This window comes from Chelonia mydas, chromosome 12 (assembly GCF_015237465.2).
Source record: "Chelonia mydas isolate rCheMyd1 chromosome 12, rCheMyd1.pri.v2, whole genome shotgun sequence".
NCBI classification, from domain to species: Eukaryota; Metazoa; Chordata; order Testudines; family Cheloniidae; genus Chelonia; species Chelonia mydas.
Genome location: NC_051252.2, coordinates 3,507,785 through 3,535,255, shown reverse-complemented (window position 1 = coordinate 3,535,255; position 27,471 = coordinate 3,507,785). Strand labels below are relative to the sequence as shown.

The following is a 27,471-nucleotide window of genomic DNA, read 5'->3' as shown; positions in this document are numbered from 1 at the left end:
GCCATGAATGCTCACAAAATTGGGGGTTGGGGTGCGGGCTCCAGCTGGGGGTGCAGACTCTGGGGTGGGGCTGGGGATGAGGGTTTGGGGGTGCAGGAGGGTGCTCTGGGCTGGGACCAAGGGGTTCAGAGAGTAAGAGGGGGATCAGGGCTGGGGGAGGGGGTTGGCACGCAGGAGAGGGTCAGGGTCCAGGCTCCAGGCAGCACTTACTTCAAGTATGTCCCCCATCCAGCTCCTACGTGGAGGCGCGGCCAGGCAGGTCTGCGCGCTTCCCCATCCATAGGCGCCACCCCTGCAGCTCCCATTGGCTGCATTTCCCGGCCAATGGGAGCTGCGGAGGCGGCGCCTGGGGTGGGGCAGCGTGCAGAGACCCCTGGCTGCCCCTATATGTAGGAGCCAGAGGGGGGACATGCCCCTGCTTCCAGGAGCTGTGCAGAGCAGGGCAAGTCCCCGACCCTGCTCCTTGGCTGGAGCAGGGCAAGCCCCTGACCCCACTCCCCGGTGGGAGTTCGAGGGCCAGATTAAAATCTCTGGAGGGTCAGATGCGGCCCCTGGGCCATAGTTTTCCCACCCCTGTTTTGGTGGGATGGCCAGTAGAGTACTCATGATCACTGTTCTCCAGGTTTGGAAAAGCACACTGGTGTCAGCATGGAAGCTGCACCAGGGCCAGAGAAACTGGGAGCCCCCCGCCCCCAATCACTAGTGTAGACACAGTCCCCTACAAATCCAGCTGTGTCCTTCATGCTACCCACTCAGCACCTTGATGAGCCATTAGCCATAGGCTAATTTGGATGCTGAAATCTGTCAGGCTATGAATCTAATTCTCTAAGCAGTGGTTAGCACAGAACGGGTGTATGTCTCAGAGGAGAAGGTGTGAGAGTTGAGGCTGCTCACCCAGAGACAAGTACAACTCTTGCTTGTTGAAAGTGAGATAAAAAGTTCTGATGCTTTGGTTACAGCAGTTAACCTGTATCTGCATTTCCGTCTGTGCTGGCAGTGCCCATCTGATCCCCCTTGTTTTGCCCTCTCCAGACTGTGTATGCCAAGGATTGCCCTCTGGCAGCAGCCAAAGCTATCCAGGGCTTGCGGGCTGTGTTTGATGAGACATACCCTGATCCTGTGCGTGTCGTCTCCATTGGCATCCCTGTGGAGAACATGCTGGCCGACCCCTCCAGCGCCGCTGGCTCCATCACTTCTGTCGAGTTCTGTGGAGGGACGTGAGTATCTGAACAGGAGGAGGATGGGGTTGGAGGAGGGCAGTGATAGGATTTTTAGCCATCTCACCTTGGGGGCCCATGTCTGTTCTTTCCAAAGACACCTGCAGAACTCAAGCCACGCTGGCCCTTTTGTGATTACCTCTGAAGAAGCGATTGCTAAAGGCATCCGGAGGATAGTTGCGATCACTGGTGCTGAGGCACTGAAGGTAAGTGGAGAGAGAAGGGGGATCATTTTGAAATCCAAGTCCTGTGAGTAGCCTCCTGGAGCATGTGCGTGTGGCAACCCTATCGTGGACAGAGATTTTAATCTGTATTAAAGATTAAGAGCCAGATCCTCCACTGGGTTGAAATGGTTCTTGCACCACTGACTCCACTGGGGTGATATCACTGAGCACTTGACCCCAGGTCCCTGCAGCATTTACAGCTTCTAACTGTAGCTTCAGAGCTGCAGGTCCGATGGGTGAAGTGCGCGATTCCCTTGCAGATCTAGGAGAACTGTGCGGGAGGTTCCCTGGCCAGGCCTCCTGGGGAGCCTTCCATGTAACACTGTTGCACACCCTCCAGCTGTCTGTCAGACTGGCAGTGTAGCGGGAGACTATGAAGATTAGTGTCTGATTTCCTGCCAGGCCATGCCAAGCCATGTTGGTGGGAGGAAGTATGGCAAAGGATGGTGACAGGGGTGAGAGAAATGGAGGAGAAATGCTTCCTGCTAGCCTTGTAGCAGCTGCACTTCCATTCTTGGGCTGGTGTCTTATGGGACAGTGCTAGGGAAAGGGAAGTAGCTCAGCTCTTGGTACGATAGATCTGTAAGTGTTCTCTGCACTTGGCAAATGGCACAAAGAACACGGCCCTGGAGCAGAGCTGTGGAGAGAGAGCTCTTGGGACAACCACTATATTGTCAGCTGCAATTAATTATGTGAACAAAGACTAAACATCACAAGAGTTCCAGTCCTCATGCTGTGGGGTGTAAACTGGTCCCACGCTGGTGTCAAGAGGGCGTTTTCCCCCAGGGTCAGTGAGGTGCATCTATGTGGGGTTTAATGGCTTTCTCTGAAGCATCTGAGATAGGCCAGTACTAGGAGGGGAGTGGCAGGTGCTGGGCGTGAGATTGGCTAATAGACAAGCACTGTCTTGAACTCTGCTGCTGAGATATCTTTATTGTAGCTCCCTGTGGGAACATCTCTCGTGGGTTGTAGTATTTCTGTCCTTTGTCACATGGTGTTGGACAGCCCAGCGCTCGGTAGCCCTCCTATGAAGCTAAGACCTGGATTCTGCTCTCTCAGGCACTAAGAAATGCAGACAGCCTCATGAAATCACTCTCTGCCTTGGATGCCAAAGTGAAGGTCCAGACCGCTCCCAACAAGGACGTGCAGAAGGAGATTGCAGACCTCAGTGAGGTAGGGTGGGCACCCCAGCCACTCTGGGAGCATTGCATCAGACTGGCAGGAGCAGAGAAGAGTGAGATGCCTTAGCCTGGGTTCTTTAAATAAAAGCAAGTCACTTAGCTGTCGTAGAACCAAGGGCGCATGGGACCTGTGTCCAGTGCCTAAAGTGCTGATTGGGGAACCTGGGTTCAATTCCCTGCTCTGCCAAGGTCTCGTGTGGCCTTGGGCAAGTCCCTATGCCTCAGTCCCCATTATTCCAATAGCAGTAATAGTCCTGTCCTGCCTCACCTGGGTGTTGAGGGGCTAAATCCGTTAGAGGTTGGGAGGCACTCGGACACTATGGTGATGGAGGCCACAGAAGTATTCTAGGTGGACTGTGCATTGCAGATTGAGCAACTGCCACCTTGTTCTCTGTCTCATGTGTGATGTTGGGGAGGAAGTTTCGTGCTGGGTGCTCTGCTTGAGTGGCTTTTTCATCAGTTCATTAGGGTGGGGGGCACAGAAACCTCGGCCTCCTGTTATGGTAGGCCTAGAGCCTGAACCCCCCTCTTCTGCTTCCAGACACTGGCTACCGCAGTTATCCCACAGTGGCGGAAGGATGAACTGAGAGAGGCGCTTAGAGCACTGAAGAAAATTATGGATGACCTAGACCGCACAAGCAAAACAGACATCCAGAAACGAGTGAGCCACTAGCTCAGCTGGATAACACTGGTGGGATGGGGGGTCCTGTGACATCCGTGTGGGCTCTGCTTCCTGCTCCCAACCCAAACAAATATGTGCTGCTCTCCTCCCTGAGGAAGGGGCCTGTGCTGCCTAAATGCAGCAGTCTAGCTGACACCCACCTTTTCTAGTCATGGTCTCTGTTTTCCCCTTCGCAATCTCCTCTTTCTTTCCCCCACCTCCGCAGCTACCTGGGGGGAGTGAGGTTGGACAGTCCTCTGTAGCAGTAATAAATGTTTTCAGCTGACCACCAGGGGTGCTGTTGGACAAATGGTCTGCCCCTCTGAAACTCAGCCGCCCCTTCTGCTGGCCAGAAAGGTGGGCGAGCCATGTTAGCGCCTGGAAAATGCTTCAGGGCCAGCCCAGGGCCTGATGTGGGGTATTTATGGGTTGCAGCTGAAGGGACTGGTGCTTATTGCTTCTGACTCCATGTGGTAACTGATGACTGTATTTGGGAGGCTGTACAGCAAAATCTTCTCTTGGGTCACATACACAGATCTTCCTCTGCACACACTCAAGGGTTGCATTGCACTCCTGGCTGGCCCAATGTTTGGGTCCGTGCAGGACTGGGGCAGAATGATCAGGGAAGGGGAGATGGGGAGTTCCAGTTGGCAGAGGTTTGAAATCTTTCCCTGACACTAATGGACCTCCCTTGTCCCGCCAACACGCACCAATTTACAGTCTGACTGTCCGCTTGTTCTCGCAGGTACTGGAGAAGACCAAGCAGCTCATTGACGGTCATCCTAACCAGCCACTGGTGGTCCTGGAATTGGAGAGTGGAGCTTCAGCAAAGGTAACCCAGCTACCAAGGCAGAACAGCCTGTCCAGGCCCCCTCCATACACATGGCTGGGGAGCTTGGAACCTAGCCTCTGAATCTCTGCTCTGGGCAGACACACTTCCGCAGCGTACTCATTACACAGTCTGTTTGAGAGCCTCCATCCGGGGGCACAGACTAGGGTGGGGAGTGGTGTGTGCTGCTGCTCATGTGCTGGGTCTCTGCACCCCTCCTTCTGGTTTAACTAAGCCCACCCTAAACATAAACAGAACAGTGAGGATCTCTGTTATTTGTCGTCCTAGCTCTCCTCTCCTTCCACATCCCCGCTTCCAGACACTGGCTGAGGATGGGGATCCCTTCAAAAATCTCTCAGTGACTTTCCTAAGTGACCCAAGTAAGGGTAGCCCAAGGAGGTAGCTAGAATAAGGGGGAAATACAGGCTAGAAACATTCTGAACAGGAAGATTTGCAGAGAAGCAGCGGAAGTTCTGTCACGTGGGACACTGAAAGCTAGCCAGGTGAGTGCAGTGTGTCCTGTGCTGGCCCCAAGGCAGGGACTAGGTGGAGCCTAGGACAAGCGCAAGGGAAGAGTGGTGTGTTATTCTCCAGCTCTGATTTCTTGGATTCTGTAGCCTGTTCAGCTGGTTTTGTTACAGGCAGGGACAAGCTTGTTTCCCATCCCCCTCCACCTCAAGTAGCCATGAGTTGAATCCATTCTTTCGTCTTTGCAGTGCTTGTTTGGCTGTGCTGGTTGAGCTCTACCACTGCCAAGCACCAGTTGTAAATGGACAGTCATGGTAAATGAGGCTGCAGCCATCCACTTTGAATGCCCCTGTTAAACTTCTCCATGGACAGCCTCCCAGCTGATCTCGTTCTAGCCATCCCTCCTGTCAGTTTCAGGGCAACTGCACCTCTTTTTCCCCCCTTCTGGTCCCTGGAGGCCACCCACTCTAGACTTCCATCTCCCAGCCCTCACCTCTCCTGAGCAGAGACCTGCATTGTACTCCCTCCTGACTAGGGGACCTTTAAGGCTGCACTCCTCCCTGCCTGCACTGTGATATCTCCAGCAAACCAGACTGCCTACAAGGCCAGTGTATGCGCTTTGCCTTCTCTGCAGAGGATATGCCCAGTGCATTGCCTGCAGTTATAAGTTATCACGCAGCCCTTTCTGAGCAAGTGCCTTTATTTTTAAGAGAGAGCATTACAGAGAAATCTTTTTTTTTTTTTTTTTTTTTTTTTTTTTTTTTTTTAAAAGAACCCACAGGCATGCTAAAAAGCTCATCAGAGGTCTCCCCAACTCCAGCCTCAGGCTCTGGTAGGTGTTAGTCCTTCAGAACCCACAAATGGGTTTTCCCTGTAGTGACAAGTTCATAACTGTCTCTGACTCAAACCAGACCCAGGCTGGCAGTTCAGAGGCCCGAGCTATATAAAGAAATGGCTGATCTCCAGTCTCTGGGTGATCAGCAGGTGATCAGCAGACAGTGACCCATGCCTTAGATCCTAGCTTCCAAAGGCTGGGATTTTGCATAACTGGAGATGGAGGAAATTGTAATAACCTCGCATTGGGAGTCCGCAGGAAATCTACTGAAGACTTCTTGTCCCCAGAGTCCATTGTTTGGTACATTTTCAATATAGTTCTTGGAACTCCCAGGCCTCCCCCCGATCTAGAGAGCCATACAATCCGGTCCACAATAATACATCGAGTTAATATAATAAGGCTTTCAAAGATATTGCTGGAAATTGCCCTATCTGTCACAATTCCAGACACCCACTTACACAACCCTTGTCTCCACAGTATCTGCAGGCCTGTTGGCTTCTGTGCAGAAGGAGAACATTGTTCTGGATCTAGAATTCTTTTTTGGGGCCATTACTGCGATCTACACAGATGTTGCATCTCCCTTGCTGTGTTCCCTCACCAGAGTGCAGGAGCCTTTCTCCATTGTGCTGGTGGTATGTCCTTTGTGTAGTAGTGTGCTGGCGGTGCCCGCTGGGGGATGGCGCACACAGTGGGATTACAGCCATCACATCCTGACAGCACCTCCTGGGCTGGCAGCATCTAACAGTACAGCTGGAGTTGTGTGCATCAGCTTATCCACACACACAGCCTCTTCTGGGAGTTCTGTAAGTACACCAGATCTTTCTCTGAGTGAGGGAGCTCCATCTCCTTTGGAAAGACTTTGTGCCTGGTGCTCAGGGACTTATTTCTTGCCAGTCCATGCAGCCTCTCTGCTCCCACCTTCCGTGCAGCCCACTTCTGCTGACTAATAGAATCATAGGAATGGAAGGGACCTCGAGAGGTCATCTAGTCCAGTTACCTGCTCTCATGGCAGGACTAAGTATTATCTAGACCTTTCCTGACAGGTATTTCTCTAACCTGCTCTTAAAAATCTCCAATGATGGAGATTCCACAACCTCCCTAGGCAATTTATTTCAGTGCTTAGCCACCTTGACAGGAAGTTTTTTCCTAATGTCCAACCTAAACCACCCTTGCTGCAATTTAAGCTCGTTGTTTCTTGTCCTATCCTCAGAGGTTAAGGAGAACAATTTTTCTCCCTATTCTTTGTAACAACCTTTTATGTACTTGAAAACTGTTATCATAGAATCATAGAATATCAGGGCTGGAAGGGACCTCAGGTCATCTAGTCCAACCCCCTGCTCAAAGCAGGACCAATCCCCAATTAAATCATCCCAGCTAGGGCTTTGTCAAGCCTGATCTTAAAAACTTCAAAGGAAGGAGATTCCACCACCTCCCTAGGTAACCTGTTCCAGTGCTTCACCACCCTCCCAGTGAAAAAGTTTTTCCTAATATCCAACCTAAACCTCCCCCACTGCAACTTGAGACCATTACTCCTTGTTCTGTCATTTGCTACCACTGAGAACAGTCTAGATCCACCATCTTTGGAACACCCTTTCACGTAGCTGAAAGCAGCTCACAAACCCCTCCACCCCCATTCTTCTCTTCCGCAGACTAAACAAGCCCAGTTCCCTCAGCCTCTCCTCATAAGTCATGTGTTCCAGTCCCCTAATCATTTTTGTTGCCCTCCGCTGGACGTTTTCCAATTTTTCCACATCCTTCCTGTAGTGTGGGGCCCAAAACTGGACACAGTACTTCAGATGAGGCCTCACCAATGTCGAATAGAGGGGAACGATCACGTCCCTTGATCTGCTGGTAATGCCCCAACTTATACAGCCCAAAATGCCATTGGCCTTCGTGGCAACAAGGGCACACTGTTGACTCCTATCCAGCTTCTCGTCCACTGTAACCCCTAGGTCCTTTTCTGCAGAACTGCTGCGAAGCCATTCGGTCCCTAGTCTGTAGCGGTGCATTGGATTCTTCCATCCTAAGTGCAGGACTCTGCACTTGTCCTTGTTGAACCTCATCAGATTTCTTTTGGCCCAATCTTCTAATTTGTCTAGGTCCCTCTGTATCCTATCCCTACCCTCCAGCGTAGCTACCTCTCCTCCCACTTTAGTGTCATCTGCAAACTTGCTCAGGGTGCAATCCACACCATCCTCCAGATCATTAATGAAGATATTGAACAAAACCAGCCCGAGGACCGACCCTTGGGGCACTCCACTTGATACTGGCTGCCAACTAGACATGGAGCATTGATCACTACCCGTTGAGCCCGACAGTCTAGCCGCTTTCTATCCACCTTATAGTCCATTCATCCAGCCCATACTTCTTTAACTGGCTAGCAAGAATACTGTGGGAGACGGTGTCAAAAGCTTTGCTAAAGTCAAGGAACAACATGTCCACTGTTTTCCCCTCATGAGCCAGTTATCTCGTCATAGAAGGCAATTAGATTAGTCAGGCATGAATCCATGCTGACTGTTCCTGATCACTTTCCTCTCCTCTAAGTGCTTCAGAATTGATTCCTTGAGGATCTGCTCCATGATTTTTCCAGGGACTGAGGTGAGGCTGACTGGCCTGTAGTTCCCGGGATCCTCCTTCCCTTTTTTAAAGATGGGCACTACATTAGCCTTCTTTCAGTCGTCCGGGACCTCCCCCGATCGTCATGAGTTTTCAAAGATCATGGCCAATGGCTCTGCAATCACATCCGTCAGCTCCTTTAGCACTCTCGGATGTAGCACATCCGGCCCCATGGACTTGTGCTCATCCAGCTTTTCTAAATAGTCCTGAACCACTTCCTTCTCCACAAAGGGCTGGTCACCTCCTTCCCATGCTGTGCTGCCCAGTGCAGCAGTCTAGGAGCTGACCTTGTTCGTGAAGACAGAGGCAAAAAAAGCATTGAGTACATTAGCTTTTTCCACATCCTCTGTCACTAGGTTGCCTCTCTCATTCAGTAAGGGGCCCACACTTTCCTTGACTTTCTTCTTGTTGCTAACATACCTGAAGAAACCCTTCTGGTTACTCTTAACATCTCTTGCTAGCTGCAACTCCAAGTGTGATTTGGCCTTCCTGATTTCACTCCTGCATGCCTGAGCAATATTTTTATACTCTTCCCTGGTTATCTGTGCAATCTTCCACTTCTTGTAAGCTTCTTTTTTGTGTTGAAGATCAGCAAGGATTTCACTGTTAAGCCAAGCTGGTCGCCTGCCATATTTACTATTCTTTCTACACATCGGGATGGTTTGTCTCTGTAACCTCAATAAGGATTCTTTAAAATACAGCCAGCTCTCCTGGACTCCTTTCCCCCTCATGTTATTCTCCCAGAGGATCTTGCGCATCAGTTTCCTGAGATTGTCAAAATCTGCTTTTCTGAAGTCCAGGGTCCGTATTCTGCTGCTCTCCTTTCTTCCTTTTGTCAGGATCCTGAACTCGACCATCTCATGGTCACTGCCTCCCAGGTTCCCATCCACTTTTGCTTCCCCTACTAATTCTTCCCGGTTTGTGAGCAGCAGGTCAAGAAGAGCTCTGCCCCTCTTTGGTTCCTCCAGCACTTGCACCAGGAAGTTGTCCCCTACACTTTCCAAAAACGTACTGGATTGTCTGTGCACTGCTGTATTGCTCTCCCAGCAGATATCGGTGATTGAAGTCTCCCATGGGAACCAGGGCCTGCGATCTAGTAACTTCCATTAGTTGCCGGAAGAAAGCCCCGTCCACCTCATCCCCCTGGTCCGGTGGTCTGTAGCAGACTCCCACCACGACATCACCCTTGTTGCTCACACTTCTAAACTTAATCCAGAGACTCTCAGGTTTTTCTGCAGTTTCATACTGGAGCTCTGAGCAGTCATACTGTTCCCTTACATACAGTGCAACTCCCCCACCTTTTCTGCCCTGCCTGTCCTTCCTGAACAGTTTATATCCATCCATGACAGTACTCCAGTCATGTGAGTTATCCTACCAGGTCTCTGTCCCCTCTTTCTTCTTTTCTCAGACTAAACAAACTCAGTTTTTTCAGTCTTCCCTCATAGCTGGTTTCTAGACCTTTAATCATATTTGTCGCTATTCTCCAGACTTTCTCCAATTTGTCCACATCTTTCCTGAAATGTGGTGCCCAAAACTGGACACAGTACTCCAGCTGAGGCCTAATCAACACAGAGTAGAGCAGAAGAATTACTTCTTGTGTTTTGCTTACAACACTCCTGCTGATATATCCCAGAATGTTTGCTTTTTTTGCAACAGTGTTACACTGTTCGCTCATATTTAGCTTGTGGTCCACTATGACCTCCAGATCCCTTTCCGCAGTACTCCTTCCTAGGCAATCATTTCCCATTTTGTACGTGTGCAACTGATTGTTCCTTCCTAAGTGGAGTACTTTGCATTTGTTCTTGAATTTCATCCAGTTTATTTCAGGCCATTTCTCCAGTTTATGCAGATCATTTTGAATTTTAATCCTATCCTCCAAAGCACTTACAACCCCTCCCAGCTTGGTATCGTCCACAAATTTTATAAGTGTGCTCTTTCTGCCATTATCTAAATCATTGATGAAGATATTGAACAGAACTGGACCAAGAACTGATCCCTGTGGAACCGCATTTGGTATGCCCTTCCAGCTTGACTGTGAACCACCGACAACTACTCTCTGGGAATGGTTTTCCAACCAGTTATTCACCCACCTTTATAGTAGCTCCATCCAGGTTATATTTCCCTAGTTTGTGAGACAGTATCAAAAGCCTTACTTAGATATACCACATTTACGCTTCCCTCTATTCACAAGGCCTGTTACCATGTCAAAGAAAGCTGTTAGCTTGGTTTGACATGATTTGTTCTTGACAAATCCGTGCTGTTACTTACCACCTTATTATCTGCTCGGTGTTTATAAAATGATTGCTTAGTTATTTGCTCCATTATCTTTCCGAGTACTGAAGTTAAGCTGATTGGTCTGTAATTCCCCGGGTTTTCCTTAGTCACCATTTTTTAGTGTGGCGCTATATTTGCCCTTTTCAGTCCTCTGGAATCTATCCCATTTTCCATGACTTTTCAAAGATAACCAGTAATGGCTCAGACGTCTCCTCAGTCAGCTCCTTGAGTATTCTAGGTATCACTTTTCAGGTCCTGCAGGCCACAACAGAGGGTCTCAGTCTCCCTGTGCAGGTTCCCCATCACCCACCCCAAGCTGTATGCATGCTAAGAAGGTGGTCATCTCCTCACTTTGTTCTGAGCAGCTCTCCCCTCTCCTCGCTTAGACCCACTTGCAAACCATGGTTTCACTGGTTTTGTGGCTGAAGAGCTGCAGATTTATGAGGCCTCAAGTGACCAAAGACAGGGAACTGAATGAGGCTGAGAGTTCGGTATGGACTGGGGAGCTGGCGCAGCTCGGGGGTAGAGTCTGTGTGGGCTTCAGAAGCACAGTACTCCAAGCGGTGGCCTGGGGTGACTGGGACAACAAGCCACTGTTGCTGATGGAAACATGGAAGGCCATGTCAACTCTAGAGGATCCATGCAGGCTACGCTGCACTCCTGAGAATCTGAGTGCTGCAAAGGTGCTCCTCGCTGCTTCAAGGCAAAATGCATGAGGAAGATCTTGATCCAGGATCTCGGCCTGGCAATGGCTTGTGTCAAGTTATCTTCAGGGCCACTGGGGACCGTCCTGGCTGGGACTGCAGAGTAACCTGTGTGGGAGCCTGCAATGTGCAGTGTGTTCCTAGGCCAGGTGGAAGGTATGCTGGGATGGACTGGTTCTTGCCATTTCTCTATGTATGTATGTGTCACTCCACAGGCCCTGAATGAATCTCTGAAGCTATTCAAGGCTTATTCCCCTCAGACTGCGGCCATGCTCTTCTCAGTGGATAATGAAGCTGGAAAGATTACCTGCTTATGCCAAGTACCTCAGGTAGTACCGTGTGTGTGTGCTCATCCGTGTGCCCACCCTGCAGCCATTCAAATGGAGTGTTAGAGCACTCACCACCAGCTGGGGGCCACTACAGGATTTCTGCACCCCTCATGCACAGGGAGTGTCTGTAATGGGGACTGCTCTATGTAAGACAGTGGTCCCCAAACTGTGGGGTGCACCCCACTGGGAGGGCACAGAGGAAGGTTTGGCGGGGCCCGGGCTAGCCCCCTTGGGGAGTGGGGAGGCAGTGCCACCCAACTCTGCCACACCCCCAGCTGTGACCACAGCCTTGGCCCCTTTCCCCCTGGGTGGGTGGGGGAACCCTGAAAAGTTTTTGGGGACCACTGTTGTAAGATAAGAGATCAAAAAATGGGAACAGACACTGCCCTTGAATTAGGATCCTATAAAATGGGCAGCTGCCACTGAGGAGAGAGACTCTGAAGGAGTATTACCTGGTGTTTCCTCTCATTCCTGTCCTCTTGCTCTGACTGCGCCCTTTCAGCCTTGCACTGGCATCCAATGGCATATTCCAGTTTTTTGTTCTGTTACTGGTGCAAGTGCAGGGCTTTGTCTTGCTAGAAAGAGCAAACCAAGAGTCTGAGCTTCCTGAGGTGACGCGAGCTGTAGATGCTGGAGCCAGGCTTGGGCATTGCAGAGTGGCAGGTGCGAACTATATGCAGTGAAGATTCCATGAGTGAGAGCTCCCTGCTGCTCCAGTAAGGAACGTGTGTGTCGGCTGCTTTGCTTGGCACTTTAATTGTGTGCCAGTGGTCCCAAGATCTGCTTGAGAGGGAACTGGGTCAGGCACAAGGTGCGGAAGGGATGCCATACTGAAGAATAACTTCAGTAATTCAGTCCAATAGAAGGACAAACCTCCTGGGTAGTTTCAGGGCTATACAAGGGGGGTTATTCAGAAACAGCTATTCTGGGATAATGCCACATGTAGACACTCTTCATCTGGAATAAGAGTACCTTGTTGCTAGTGTAGTGTAACCTACTTTGAAAGCTGTTCCTGAAACACACTGTGTAGACAAGCCTTCAGACTGACATCTCTCTGGATCAGGCTCATGGCCATTCATTAGATGAATTCCACTCACTTCTCTTTTCCCTTTTTCCCCCCCTTCTGCACTTTCCCCCATGTTCAGTTGGCTCTCTCTTCCCCATCTCACTGATATACTGGGGTGGGCCCTTTCACCCTGGATGCTGTATTTATAGACCATGTGAAGTACTAGGCTTCTCGTCCCCCAGCCCCTCTTTCCTCTCTCCAGGATGCATTTAATGTAAACCAGTGGTTCTCAACCAGGGGTACGCAGAGGTTTTTCAGGGATACAGCAGCTCATCTAGAGATTTGCTTAGTTTTACGACAGGCGACATAAAAAGCACTAGTGAAGTCAGTACAAACTAAAATTCTTCTTCAAGTAGTGTCCCTGTGGGTGTCGGTGAGTCCTCGTGCCGCAGATCAGAGATTTTAGGTAACAGTGCTCGGTCGGGTCGTGCATGCACAGTAGTCTCGTGGTGACGTTGGCACTTCATGTAGCGCGCGCACGACCCAACCCTTTCAGTTCCTTCTCTACGTCCTCAGCTGCAGACAGAGCTCAGTGGCACTGCTGCCTCTTCATTTTTCTCTTTCTAGAAATAAATTTTGTTTTAGATTATAGTTGTATAGTTCTTAGATAGTTAGTACATAGACTCTTAACTAGTCAGTTATTCAAAATTTTTCTTTTTCTTTTTGTGTGTATGTGTATATGTATATAATATATATAAAAATAGAGAGAGTATTTTCACTCGTTTTCCAATTGGGAAACTTTAGCGGACATGATGCCTGGCTTGCCTGGATTTTAAAAATGCGAATCTTGCCATGACGCAATGCCTATCTCCAACGCCCACGCACAGGGTGTCTGTTGTTTGAGGGAGACCCATGTCCCCTAGAAATGTGCTCATTGTAGCAACCGGAAGGCTGGGGCAAGGTGTGACCGAGATCTCCGCCTCAAGATGATTTTGATGAAAAAATCTCTTCAGCCTCCTCAGGAAACCAAATCCACATCAGCAGAGGGCTCTAAGAGCAAACCCTCTAATAACAGGAGTGCTCAGTCTTCCAAACCATCTAGGAAGTGAGTCATGACCCCCCCCCCCACTCCCACCCCAAAAAAAGGAACACTCAGAAAAAGAAGAGGTCCCCGGTGAGGTTGATATCCTCGGTGCCGAGCTCATCTACAGTGAGAACCTTTGAGGCTTCGAAGCATCATCCCCTTGTGGACGGTCCCTCTGCCAAGCCCCACTACACCAACATGGAGTTGAGACGCCATGCCTCCTTCACGACATTGACCACTCCAGTGTGGAACTCGGCACCGACACCAGTTCCTCTGGCAATGCTGCCACCATCTGCACCGACTCATTCGTCGGCACCGGCAGACAGGCTGAGAATGGCACTGATTGTCTCGACAAAGGTGGACCGCAGTAATAGCGCGGCACCGGCCAAATCTGCACCACCACAGTTTCTGCATCAGAAAGACACAGCGGTCTCATTGGTACTGCAGTCACCACTGCTCGGCACCGAGCAATCACCGGCCAATGTGCCTCACGGTCTCTCCATAGTGATGAAGAGGGAGGATGCACAGGGTAGCCAGTTCTCCTAGCATTCTTCGCCTACAGAGAGGAGACCTCCATGGGAAGCTGCCAGAATCAATCCCTGCCAATTTCATGAGATGCAACAATGGTATGGGCAACCCTGGCTCTGCCCACCGCCACCTTTCCCTATGCAGTGGCCTCCCTAGGACTCCTGGGCGGCATATAGAGCTCACTATACAGATCCTCTACCCCAGCCTGACGGGAAATTAATTCTCCTCCACCTTCCCCAAGTAGGGAAACATCGGAGGCTTGCAAAGGGGTGGCAGAAGAAGAGGAAGAAATTTCAGAACAGGAACAGAAAGGCATTTCACCAGCTCCTAACTCATCTTCCACACCTGATGCGGCCATCATACTGCTGCCTCCAACTACAACAGATGACCTGAAACAGTTTCAGGAACTCTTCAAAAGAGTAGTGGCCAGCCAGGACATTCTGGCTTGAGGAGGTGCAAGAGAACCAGCACAAGCTGCTACAAATATTGCAGACATATATATGGCAGACCCCTGAAACTGTACAAGTAAAACTGTACTGCAACCAGTAAAAGGGCTGACAAAGTACTTTGTACCAGCAAAAGGGATGGACTTTCTTTTCTCCCACCCACAACCCAACTCCCTGGTGGCTGAAGCTGCCAACCATCGCAGCAAACAACCCCAATTCCGCTCCACCCCCCCAGGATAAGGAGCACAAAATATTAGACCTTTTCCATCGTCAAGTGTACTCGTCAGCCACACTCCAATTCAGGGTTGCCAATTACTCAGCCCTCCTGGCAAAATATAACTGATAACTATAGCAAGCTGCAAGACTTTCTAGAAGCCCTTCCAGAGGACAAACGTCCCCTGTTCACTGCCATCATGAACAAGGGACAGATAATTGCCTATACAAGTCTCAATGGATGTAGCAGACACTGCTTCAAGAACAGCGACCACAGCTGTTGTAATACGTAAAGCATCTTAGTTACAGCCATCAGGGATCCCAAAAGAGCTTCAATTGAAGGTGGAGGACCTTCCGTTTGACCAGGAAAAGCTCTTCTCTTCTGCACCAAAATGGATGAGGTTTTACATACGATGAAAGGTTCTCGGGACACCCTGTGCACATTAGGCATATACACTCTGCCTAATAAGCGACGCTGGTATACACCATACCAGAAAAGTAGACGCACAGCTTTCCAACACCCACAACAACGGCAATTCAATCACAACAGAAACAAATGTCCACAAAGATGTAGGGCTGCACAAAGCCAGTCCTCGTCTTCTCAACCATCTGCAACCGAGCCACAGTTTTGAAGCCTTGGTTGAGGGTCTGAATGACCCTTGGTTGGGGGGAGGGATAGCTCAGTGGTTTGACCATTGGCCTGCTAAACCCAGGGTTGTGAGTTCAATCCTTGAGGGGGCCATTTAGGGATCTGGGGCAGAAATTGGGGATTGGTCTTGCTGAGCAGGGGATTGGACTAGATGATCTCCTGAGGTCTCTTCCAACCCTGATATTGTATGATTCCACACACTACAGCACTGCTCCTACCCCAATTTTTGGCCACTGCCTGCGCCCATTTTACTATGCTTGGGGAGCAATAACAATGAACCAGTGGGTACTGGAGATCATAAGATTGGGTTATGGCATCCCCATCCCTCTTCAGGGACCCTTCTCACAAGGACGTTTTACAACAAGAAGTGAACCATCTCCTACAATTGGGTGCCGTGGAGCAAGTTCTAAATCAATACAAAGGGACGGGTTTTTACTCCCATTCTTTTTTAACCAAAAAGAAAATCGGCGGATGGAGACCCATCTTAGACCTTCAGAAGTTCAACAAATTTGTGCGCAACCACAGATTCAAGATGGTCACACTGGCCACAATTATCCCCACACTAGACAGGGGACTGATTTTCAGCCCTCTACCTCCAAGATGCCTATTTCCATATTACCATACGCCTGGCTCACAGATTATTCTTAAGATTCACTGTAGGGTCCAACCACTACCAATACCGAGTACTACCCTTTGGTACCCTTTCTACTGCCCCTCAAGTTTTTTCAAAAACCCTTGCGGTAGTGATGGCCCACTTACAAAGGAGAGGAGTGATGATCTTCCTGTACCTAGACGATTGCCTACTGAAAGGTACGACTCGGGAAGAAGCGACGCACATAGTACAGACCACCATCAAACTGTTCCATACACTAAGGTTGTAGATTGATATACAGAAATCTACTCTGAATCCGACACAACAACTGGAATTCATCAGCGCCTACCGCGATTCCACACAGGCCAGAGCAATGCTGCCCCACCACAGGTTCATAAATATAATTAATCTCATATTGACAGTCACCAGCAGCCCACAAAAATTTGCGAGGACTTGCCTACAACTATTAGGTCATATGGCGGCCACGACGTTCGTTATGCACCATGCGAGACTATATATGTGCTGCCTATAGGACTGGCTGAGTACTGTGTACAAGCCCAGCAAACACTCTAAACAAGAAAGTGACACTACCCTCAAAGGTTATTGCATCAGTACACTGGTGGACGAAACCAGAAAATGTCTGCACAGGGATCCCTTTCCAACAGGACCCTCCATCACTAATAAGCACGACCGACATGTCTCCTGATAGGATGTGGCGCTTACTTAGACCAACACACCATACAAGGCAAGTGATCAGCGATGGAAACTCAGCTCCACATCAATCTTCTGGAGCTCCAAGAGGTATACAGTGCGTGCCGACACGTCCTGATTATACAGAACAAATCAATCTGCCTACTAACTGACAACATAGCATGCATGTTCTATATCAATCGACAAAGAGGAGCTTGCTCCCATTCTCTCTGCACAGAAGCCCTGAAATTGTGGAACTAGTGCATTTGCCACAACATAACCATTGTGGCATCTTACCTTCCGGGGTGTCAACACAACAGCAGATAGGTTAAGCAGACATTTCTCTGAGGAACACAAATGGTAAATACACGACTGTCCTCAAACCGATATTTCAAAAAATGGGGCTATCCATCCATAGACCTGTTTGCATCAGCAGCAAAGCACAAGTGCCAACTCTTCTGCTCCAGAGTGCGACTAGCACCCAAGTCACTAGGGAACACCTTTCTCATATCGTGGAACACATCACTCCTGTATGCAATCCCGCCGATACCTCTAATCCCATGAGTTATTCACAAGATACGGGCTGACAGAGCGCACACATTCTGCTTGTTCCCACTTGGCCCAGACAGACTTCGTTCCCTTACCTGTCGAGCCTAACAGTGTGTGCTCCATGACGTCTTCCATTGTGGTTGGATCTCCTCTCACAGAATGGAGGCTGGACTCTCCATCTGAATCCAGCGAAACTCCACCTCAAAGCATGGCTCCTATGTGGTTCCAACGTAGCTAATTGGACTGTTCAGAAAGAGTGAAACAGCTGTTAAATAGCAGGAGATTTAGCACTCGACATATCTACCTCTAGAAATGGAAGAGATTCTCACTATGGTGCCAACAAAAACTAACTGCAGTCACGGCGCCTCTACTGATCATATTAGATTACATGTTAGAACTAAAAAGAATTGGATTTAGCCATAAGCTCTGTCAAAGTACACCTAGCAGCCTTTACAACCGTTCACCATAAGGTGGAGGGAACGTCCGTCTTCACTCACCCAACTACTAGACGCTTCCTTGTTGGTATACAGAATATGCACCCAGAAGTCCGACAACCGGCACCACCAGGGGACTTGAATCATGTACCAAATGCCTTACAAGAGCACTTTTTGAACCACTGGAGACCTGTTCACTCCTTCGTATGTCTATGAAAGTTGCGTTTTTGGTAGCGATCACATCAGCCAGATGAGTCAGCGAAATCAGGACACTTATGGCCGAACCTCCTTACACTGTGTTCACTAAAGACAAAATCATGTTATGACCACACCCAAAATTTTTACCGAACGTAGAAACATCCTTTCATGTAAATCAAACCATACACCTACCTACATTTTACCCTAAACTACACTTGGATGCATAAGAGGCCGCCCTACATACACTAGATGTCAGATGAACCATAGCATTCTATTTAGACAGAACCAAACCCTTCCGCAAATCCCCAAGACTGTTTATCTCCATAACAGAATGCTCCGAGGGCTGGGTAATATTGACCCAGAGACTATCTAAATGGATCTCTACCTGTATCCAACTTTGCTACCAGCTGCACAACAAGGAACCTCCACCAGGCATCCAATCCCATTCTACCCGTGCCATGGCTACATCCATAACCTTCCTGAACAATGTCCCTCTAATAGATACACATAGGGCTGCCGCATGGGCATCAGAGTACACCTTTGCAAAACACTATGCCATCACCCAGTGCACTATGTCGGACGCTATACTAGGCCTTACTGTCCACAATAGGGCACTGCTTTACAGACACCTAAAGTGGAGCACCTACAGGGACACTACTTGAAGAAGTAGTTACACATGTTGTGCAGTAACGATGGTTCTTCGAGATGTGTTCCCCTGTGGGTGCTCCACTACCTGCCCTTCTCCCCTCTACTTTGGAGTTCGTACCTCGAGCTCCTCAGTAAAGAAGGAACTGAAAGGGTTGGGTCATGCGCAAACTACATGAGGTGCCAACAGCACAGAGAGACTACTGGGCATGCGCGACCCGACCGAGCACTACTACCTAAAATCTCCGATCTGCAGTTCCACGATGCACCGACACCTAAAGTGGAGCACCTATAGGGGGACACATCTCGAAGAACCATAGTTACTGCACAAGGTAACTACTTCTTTCATACGAACAATGATTTGTTTATACTGCTCTATATACTATACACTGAAATGTAAGTACAAGGAAGTATTTCTTCACACAATGCACAGTCAACCTATGGAACTCTTTGCCAGAGGATGTCGTGAAGGCCAAGACTATAACAGGGTTCAAAAAAGATCTAGATAAGGTCATGAAGGACAGGTCCATCAATGGCTATTAGCCAGGATGGGCAGGGATGGTGGCCCTAGCCTCTGTTTTGCCAGAAGTTGGGAATGAGCGACAGGGAAAGGATCACTTGATGATTACCTGTTCTGTTCATTCCCTCTGGGGCACCTGGCATTGGCCACTGTCGGAAGACAGGATACTGGGCTAGATGGACCATTGGTCTGACCCAGTGTGGCCGTTCTTATGTTCTTAATATTTATATTCCAATTGATTTATTTTATAATTACTTTCTCATTTTGACCATATAAGCAATTTTTCAGTACTACTGTGCTGTGATGCTTTTGTATTTTTGTCTGAATTTGGAAGCAAGTAGTTTTTAAGTGAGGTGAAACTTGGGGTATGCAACACAAATCAGACTCCTGAAAGGGGTATAGTAGTCTGAGCCACTGATGTAAACAAAGATGGGGGCTCTTGCCTGCCTACCTGGAAAAGACACCTCCTTCAACCCCCGGCACTGTCAGCTACAGCAAAGAGCCTGGAAATCCTGCCTTCCCCCAGCAGTCACTAGAATTGACTCCAAACCTTGCTGTCTTTATAATAATCTGAACTCTTTTGCTTTTCCAGGAGGTCGCCAACAATGGCCTGAAGGCCAACCAGTGGGTGCAGGAGGTGTCGGGGCTGATGGATGGCAAAGGTGGTGGGAAAGATGTCTCTGCCCAGGCTACAGGCAAGAATGTTGGCTGCTTAGAGGAGGCTCTGAAACTGGCCACAGACTTTGCCAAGCTCCACCTGGGCGAGTTGAAGAATTGACCTAATGCCCCTACACTGGCTCGTGCCACATAAGGGAATGCTGTCAACTCCCTCCTCATTCTCATCAGCCTGGCTGATAGGTTACAGTTTACTCTAATGGGGTCTGTGGAGACAGATACTGCACATCATTCCTTCTGAATCCATCTGCTTGAGGCATTAGCAGACTAAAAGCAGAATCATGCTGTAGTGATCAAAACAAGGGACAGAGAGCCAGCAACTCGTGTCCTAATCCAGCTCTAAGGTCTCCTGCTGTAGCCTTGGTTAAGTCACTTCACTTTCATCCCTCTGTATCTGATCCTTGTCTAAAATTGAGCTGATAATACTGACCTACTTTCCAGGGTTGCTGTGAGGATTAACTAGCTAATGTAAAGTCTGCAGAGCACAGTCCAAAGTGCTAAATATTAGTAAATATTGTCAACCTTCTAAAATAAATTAAAATGCATGAAAGTCAAGAGTCTGCGAATACCAACCGTCCCTTCCTGTTACAACCACTGGAAGCATGAGCTGTAATTAGAATGAGTGTTGGAGCTGGGATCCAAGCTGCTACGTTATTTTGTCCCTCACCACTGTTACCCAGCTGTAGATAATGTGGGAAGCTGTATTAATCTAAGCTGCTCTAGCTATATCTCCTACCTTTAGCTGGGAAACCTCTCTCTGCTTGGAACTGTGAGCCAAGTCAGTGTTGGGTCAGTGTTAATAAAATGACATATGCACTGAGTGCTGTGAACTTAAAAGGAGCAGGAGGATAGCTCAGTGGTTTGAGCAGTGGCCTGATTAAACCCAGGGTTGTGAGCTCAATCCTTGAGGGGGCTGTTTAGTGATCTGGGGCAAAAATTGGGGATTGGTCCTGCTTTGAGCAGGGAGTTGGACTAGATGACTTCCTGAGGTCCCTTCCAACCCTGATATTCTGTGATTGTTAATGAAAAATTAAGTGTTGCCATTTTGACTTGCTGAGGGCACTTAGTGTGGGAGCAGCATATTAATCAGATGTTTCCACCCTTCACAGTAGGTGCCCCTTATTGGCAAAAAGAACAAGTTAATGAATCCAGTGGTTCATTTGTCCTAAGAGCTGCTTTTCACTGTGGACTTGGAGAGACAGGAAAAGGAGCAGTGTATACAGAGAGGCTTGCACCAGGGACAGGGGAAGGGTGGCTTCGCCCTAGCATAGCCTTAGTAACCCTCACCCTGTAATATCTTGTAATGTCCTTATGCGGCTTCCCTTATGAATCAGACCCCGGGGTTCCATAAAGAAGAAACAGAGGAATGAGGAAAGGAAGAATGAAGCATAGGAAACCAGAGCAAGTATGGCCCCACAGATACTTTGCTAACGTGCCTCAGGGCTCGATTCAACCTACAGCAACCTAACCCAAACCAGCATAAGCCCCATTTTGTGCTGGTGTAGTGCATGGAGGGTAGAGGTTAGCACTGCTGTAATTGAGTCAGTTTAGTTATGGGGTGCCAGCTTGGAAAAATCTGGAACTGTCTTGTGTCTCCAGCAGGAGGGAGCCCAGCCTCGTGGGGGCATGATCCTGAGGGAAGCAGGGGCTAGGTAGGGTGTTTGATTGCAGCGGAGTGATTGTGGCACACAAACACCCAGCGTCCCTGTCATTCTCTTGGTGAAATGCTGCCCCACGTGTGTTCGGAGGTTACAGGGAGAAGGCGGCTAGCCTGGCGCACTGCGACAGCAACCCCTGGAACATACGTCCCCTTCCCCTTCAGCCCAGCCACCAGGCTAGACAGCAGCTCCTGGGCCTGAACTCAGGCAACGGAGCAACCCCCCCAGGCAAGGCCTGCAGGATCCCTGACCGCCACTGCGATGACCCTTGGTCCCCAGCCACCCCTGCAAGGGCGCCTGGTGTCAGGGTGGGCCCCACACAGCCTACCTCAGGGGGGCAGGGTTAGCTGGAAGCTCGGTGCCCGCTCCCCAGGGGGGGCACTGCAGGAAGGGGGTCAGCCCCAGGCTGCCTTCGCGGGGAGCCCTGCGCCTAGGGCCTGCGCTGTCCCTGCTGAGGGGCCCTGGGGAGGGTCGCCCCTCGCTAAACCGCGCACCCCGCCCTTACCGCCGGCCCCGCGCTAATCCCCCGCCGCCACGGCCGGCCCCGCGCTACACCTTCTCCCGCCCTCCCCGCCGCCCGCGCGCTAATCCCCCGCCGCGACGGCCGGCCGCGCGCTACCCCTTCTCCCGCCCTCACCGCCGGCCCCGCGCTAATCCCCCGCCGCCACGGCCGGCCGCGCGCTACCCCTTCTCCCGCCCTCCCAGCCGCCCGCGCGCTAATCCCCCGCCCGCCTCTCGCTACCACCCCGGTTCCCGCCGTGACGGCCGGCCGCGCGCTACCCCAGCCCCACCCCCCCGTGACGGCCGGCCGCGCGCTACCCCAGCCCCACCCCCCCTTGACGGACGGCCCCGCGCTACCCCAGCCCCACCCCCCCGTGACGGCCGGCCCCGCGCTACCCCAGCCCCACCCCCCCCGTGACGGCCAGCCCCGCGCTACCCCAGCCCCACCCCCTCGTGACGGCCGGCCCCGCGCTACCCCAGCCCCACCCCCCCTTGACGGCCGGCCGCGCGCTACCCCAGCCCCACCCCCCCTTAACGGCCGGCCGCGCGCTACCCCAGCCCCACCCCCCTTGACGGCCGGCCCCGCGCTACCCCAGCCCCACCCCCCCCTTGACGGCCGGCCCCGCGCTACCCCAGCCCCACCCCCTCGTGACGGCCGGCCCCGCGCTACCCCAGCCCCACCCCCCCCCTTGACGGCCGGCCGCGCGCTACCCCAGCCCCACCCCCCCTTGACGGCCGGCCGCGCGCTCACTCCCCGCGCTTAGCGCCGCTGGCCCCGCCCCCGGCAGCGGCCCCGCCCACCCGCGCCGCGTGGAGCGCAGCGGGCCGCCATGGCGCTGGACCACCGGCGCGTGCCGGGCCCGGAGGAGTCGCAGGCCCCGCTGCTGTACGCGGCGCCCGGCGAGGCGGGCCCGGAGGCCCCGGGCCGGGAGGCGGCGGCGCTGCGGCCGCTCCTGGCGCGGGCCGGGCTGCTGAGCCAGGCCGAGGGCTCGGCCTACGTGGAGCTGGCCGGCGGCACCAAGGTGCTGTGCGCCGTGCGCGGGCCGCGCGAGGCGGCCGAGGGCCGCGGCCGGCTGCTCTGCGAGTTCCGCCGCGCGCCCTTCTCCGTCCGCGGCGCGCGCCCGCGGCCCGGCCCGGCCCCCGCCGCCCGCGAGCGCGAGCTGGGCCTGGCGCTGCAGGAGGCGCTGGCGCCGGCCGTGCGCCTGGCGCGCTACCCGCGCGCGCGGCTGGAGCTCACGGCGCTCGTGCTGCAGGACGGCGGCTCGGCGCTGGCGGCCGCGCTCTCCGCCGCCGCCCTGGCGCTGGCCGACGCGGGCGTGGAGATGTTCGACCTGGTGGTGGGCTGCGGCCTGTGCCGCGCGCCCGGGCCCGGCGGCGCCTGGCTGCTGCAGCCCAGCGAGGCTGAGGAGCGCGCGGCCGCCGCCCGCCTCACCGTGGCCCTCATGCCCGGCCTCAACCAGGTGGCCGGGCTGCTGGGCAGCGGCCAGGGCGGGCCGCCCGAGAGCTGGGCCCAGGCCGTGCGGCTCGGCCTGGAGGGCTGCCAGCGCCTCTACCCGGTGCTGCGTCGCAGCTTGCTGCGCGCCGCCGAGCGCCGGGCGGCCGAGGGCCCGCGGGCCGTGGGGGCCAGCGCCTGAGCCACGGCGGGCGGGCCCGGGGGGTCAGCGGCGGGGCCCGGGGGATCAGCGGCGGCCCCCGGAACCGGCACCGACCGGGCCCCCAGCTCCCTCAAAGCGGTGCCCACCGCTCCCGCTTCCCGGGGAAACCGCTCCAGCCCCCGTCCTCCAGGCTGAACAGGGGATGGGGCAGCCCCCCTCCCAGAGATCGTCTGGGGGTCCTAGCAGCACAGCTCCCTCCGGCCAGCAAATCTGTGACTTGAGATCGGCCCCCCTCGCGGCTGGTGAGCAGGGCGCCCCCCCCCCCCCCCCCCCAACAAAGCCAGCTGGAGACCTGCCCCACTGCTGGGGGGGGCAGAGCCGCAATCCCATCCTCCTGCTGCTGGACTGCTAATGGGGCGGCGTAACTGACCCACGGGGCAGCGGCACCTTCCCCAAAGGGGAGCCCCACTGGGGATCAACAAGGAGGCGGTGTGGCCACTGCCTGGGGCTGCTCCACTCAGCAAGGAAAAATGAGCCAAATTGAGGCCTGTCTTCCAAGGGGAACACATCATAGACATTTGCACTGGGGATCAAGCAGCCCCCATGCCCTGAGGAAAACTCTGCACCTGCATGATGGGAAAATTGTGGACATTTCAACCGAAATTGGGACTGAAAACAGGAGGCAGAATCTGGAGACGGAACATATGGAGGGATTTTTTTTCTTTTCTTCTCAACTCCAGTACTGAGTGGGGTGAGCTGGAGATGTCTTGTAGAAGAGACTTAACGCTGCAGAAATTACAGAAACTGTGGCAAACCTTAGGGCAAGTTCCCCACACCCAGTGGCACATTGTGCCCATGGCAGCTATCATCCGCCATACAACTGTCTACTCTTAAGTGTTTTTTAAAGTATAATAGAAATGATTTTGTACTTTATGGTTAATACAATTCAGCAGATGCCACTGAGATATTAACTGGGTTTTGCAGGTTGTTGGTTCTATGCAAAAATTTGAAGCAGTCCAATCTTTCCATTGGTAGGATTAGACTTCCTTGATATTTTGGTGTGTATAAATGTATTTAGTGTGTGCTCCAGGAAAAAAAAACTGTCCCTCCTGCCTTAGATTTTAAAAGGTTTCTGTTGACTCCTAACTGATTGCTAGGATATGGCAAGAAATACTGCTGATCACCAGAGATCTGTTTTATTAGATGGTTTGAAATGTCTTTCTATTATTTTTTTTTGACATTTGTTGATTATATCTTAACTCTTCCCCTGAAAATCGAGACTGCATTTTTCCTGGTGTTCATTTCTCTTTCCCTAAAAATGGCAGGAACCATGCTAGTGTAGGCTAGTGTGATTATTTTGGTTTGATCTGGCCCTTTCTTACCACCTCTCTGGTTGCAACTCTGCTCAGTAGGGGTTCTTTATTGTCTGTCAATGCTTAATTTGCAGAGGTGCCAATTAACTCAAATTCTCCATACAATGGACATGTACTAATGCAGTTTTTTTTTCTTTCTGTGGGCTTCATGTACACTTGCATTCTTTTCATGTTGCCCGCAAGTGTTGTTAATTGACCACAATAGGAAGAATTGGTAATGAGATCCTTCGTGCTGAATCTGCTGTAACAGAGTAACTCACCCAGCCCCTGGATTGTATTGACTGGGAGATGTGTTCCAGACAGAAGTGATGATGAAAGGGTTTGGGTGTCGCCTTTATGCTTTGTGACTAAACTGTGAACAACAGTCAGAAACCACTTCCCAGTAAAATCCAGTGCATATATAAGACCTATTTGTAATTCACGACCAAAGATAACTGATTGTATGGGAAACATTTTTCTATAATAAATCATCTTACTGTGAAGTTCACTTTTTCTTGGCTTTGATCTGTGTGAGTGTCTCAGTTAATCCTCTCCTCTTTAATGGGCCCTTTGATGGGAACATCTTCTAAGTGAAATCTGTGTTGGTGAAAAGTGCCAGGTTCCCAGCCCTGCAGACTAAAAATCCATACTTATCCACACATCAGATACAGTGTAGGTAGTGGCAGTGCTAGCTTTCACCTACTGCCCACTCTCCAGCTCTGAGCCGTAGGGGTCACCTCTAGCATGGAGAGGGTAGCTTTGTGCATATCGGCCTCTGCTCATATGGAAAAGGGGAATTATCTAAAACTTTGCTTTAGAAACTGGATTGACAGCAACAAATTTCACCACGGTTACTGAACAGCACATTGTAACAGCTGGGCTGGTTTGAGTCTAGTCCTAGCGGGGAAGGCATTACAGCTGTTAGTGTTTATGCAGAGGCGATGATGTGATTGATATCCCTTAAATGGAAAAGAGGCAACTAAGGGGGGGGATATGATTGAGGTCTATAAAATCATGACTGGTTTGGAGAAAGTAACTAAGGAAGTGTTATTTACTCCTTCTCATAACACAAGAACTAAAGGTAACCAATGAAATTAATAGGCAGCAGGTTTAAAACAAACACGAGGAAGTATTTTTTCACACAATGCACAGTCAGCCTGTGGAACTCCTTGCCAAAGGCCAAGATTATAACAGGGTTCAAAAAAGAACTAGATAAATTCATGGAGGACAGGTCCATCAATGGCTATTAGCCAGGATGGGCAGGGATGGTGTTCCTAGCCTCTGTTTGCCAGAAGCTGGGAATGGGTGACAGGATGGATAACTTGGTAATGACCTGTTCTGTTCATTCTCTCTGGGGCACCTGGCATTGGGCACTGTCGGAAGACAGGATACTGGGCTAGATGGATCTTGGTCTGACCCAATATGGGGCTGTTCTTACCTGTGGGCCCCCATCAGTAGTATTTGAGCACAGTGTTTAACGTTTTTATCCTCCCAGCACCCCCCGGGGATAGGGAAATGCTCTTATCACCATTGCACAGATGGGAACTGAGGCTTCAAGAGACAAGGCCTGTCTTTGCGGCAAGAAAGGTGTGTTTTTCCATCAAGATAGCTATCTTGGTGTGAAATCCTAATGCAGGCAAGGCACTGTAGCTTTACCTGGATGTAGCTAACCAAGATCAGCTGCATGGTGCAGGGGTATTGGGTTGATCTTGACTAGCTACGCTGAGGTACAAACATAGCTGTGCTTTGTCTCTTGGTCTTTTACAAGGAGGGAGCAGTGATCGCAGTGAACAAACAGTCTGTTTTTGCAGTGAAGACCTAGCCCTAGTGAGTCTAGTGGAGCAGGGAATTGAACCCAGGTGTCCTGGATGACATCCTAACCATTATGCCATCCTTCCCCTCTTATCTAGCAACTGTTTCTCACTGGCAGAACAGCACACTTACCCCAGGCAAAGGCTTACAAAGTAGAATGCAGAGGTCACAAGGCAACACTGACTTTTTAACTTTATAAAACCCTTTGTTTGGGTGGAGGAGGGCGACGTCAGTCTGATACCGGCTAGAGCTATGTGCTGTCACAGCTGCCTTCCAGGAAGGTTGATTATTGGTAGGACAGGGAGGCAATAGTAGAGTGGGCTTGTGCAAAACTCTTTAAGCTTATTTGCTGATCTTTAGTTATAGCCGCTATTGGTTGTAGCTCTGGGCTGAAGACAAGCCAGAGAGTACCGTGGATGAACGTGGGATCAGGGGTGGAAGGAAGATGATTTAAAGTATCTGAATTTCTCTCCCCTGTGGTGAGTTGTAACTGGTACCAGAAATCAAGCAGAGCTGCAGCAGGCAGGTTGTTTTATATAGCTCTTGATTCATTTGTCAGCTAATAGTTGCTAGGAAATATGGTGGAAGAAGGTAATAACCTGTTTGTTACCTAGCAGCTGATACGCTGATCTGGAAGCACTCTGCATCAAGGCCTCTGTACTGGTGTCAGGGCAAGAGGTGGCATGAAATGAGGAAAGAGGAACCCCTCCCTAAGGTGAGGGCCAATGTCCCTTACCAAAGTAAACTGGAGAATCTTAGGGTTAAGTGAACTTAAGAGGCATAGGCCAGCCTTGTGTGCTAGCACTTCTGACTGTGCCTTCTAAAAGTCTGTCTAGACAGGTTAGATCCAACTGTCTCTGATCTCCATAAGGCTGGATGTAGGTAGATAGTGCTATGGAGAGTGACCAATCCTTCCCTTCAGGGTGGGGTTGGGTTCTAGGAAGTCCTTGGCCAGTGACTATGATATGGCTCTCTTGAAGCAGAAA

The 27,471-nt window shown here is 51.0% G+C and overlaps 2 protein-coding genes and 1 long non-coding RNA gene across 4 annotated transcripts in view; 2 read left to right on the top strand and 1 right to left on the bottom strand.

Annotated features, from left to right (window-relative positions):
- LOC114020951 overlaps positions 1-19,485 on the bottom strand; it is a 30,416-nt gene extending 10,931 nt beyond the window's left edge. The window contains exons 1-2 of the long non-coding RNA XR_005222205.2: positions 17,593-19,485; positions 17,191-17,338 (exon numbers count right to left, since the gene is read on the bottom strand). This is a non-coding gene — a long non-coding RNA (uncharacterized LOC114020951). The remainder of the gene's footprint in view (positions 1-17,190; positions 17,339-17,592) is intronic.
- Positions 1-21,238, top strand: part of AARS1 (alanyl-tRNA synthetase 1) — a 48,671-nt gene extending 27,433 nt beyond the window's left edge. The window contains exons 14-20 of one of the 2 annotated variants that reach the window (XM_043526087.1): positions 1,033-1,217; positions 1,315-1,423; positions 2,501-2,614; positions 3,164-3,283; positions 4,029-4,115; positions 11,225-11,338; positions 21,170-21,238. In XM_043526087.1, coding sequence (XP_043382022.1) covers positions 1,033-1,217; positions 1,315-1,423; positions 2,501-2,614; positions 3,164-3,283; positions 4,029-4,115; positions 11,225-11,338; positions 21,170-21,223 — 783 coding nt within the window. In that variant the 3' untranslated portion in view covers positions 21,224-21,238. Of the gene's footprint in view, positions 1-1,032; positions 1,218-1,314; positions 1,424-2,500; positions 2,615-3,163; positions 3,284-4,028; positions 4,116-11,224; positions 11,339-19,484; positions 20,123-21,169 lie in introns of those variants that run through there. The other variant, XM_037877512.2, reaches the window with a different exon arrangement.
- A 1,270-nt stretch (positions 21,239-22,508) lies between these two features.
- EXOSC6 (exosome component 6) lies at positions 22,509-25,176 on the top strand. The gene is made up of 2 exons (XM_043526353.1): positions 22,509-23,374; positions 23,414-25,176. The coding sequence occupies exon 1, from the start codon at positions 22,557-22,559 to the stop codon at positions 23,358-23,360; it is 804 nt and encodes a 267-aa protein (XP_043382288.1). The 5' UTR covers positions 22,509-22,556; the 3' UTR covers positions 23,361-23,374; positions 23,414-25,176.
- Positions 25,177-27,471: the final 2,295 nt, after the last annotated feature.

Bases quoted from the DNA above. Each gene is read 5' to 3' on its own strand.
- EXOSC6 (XM_043526353.1), top strand. From the start codon at position 22,557: ATGGCGCTGGACCACCGGCGCGTGCCGGGCCCGGAGGAGTCGCAGGCC.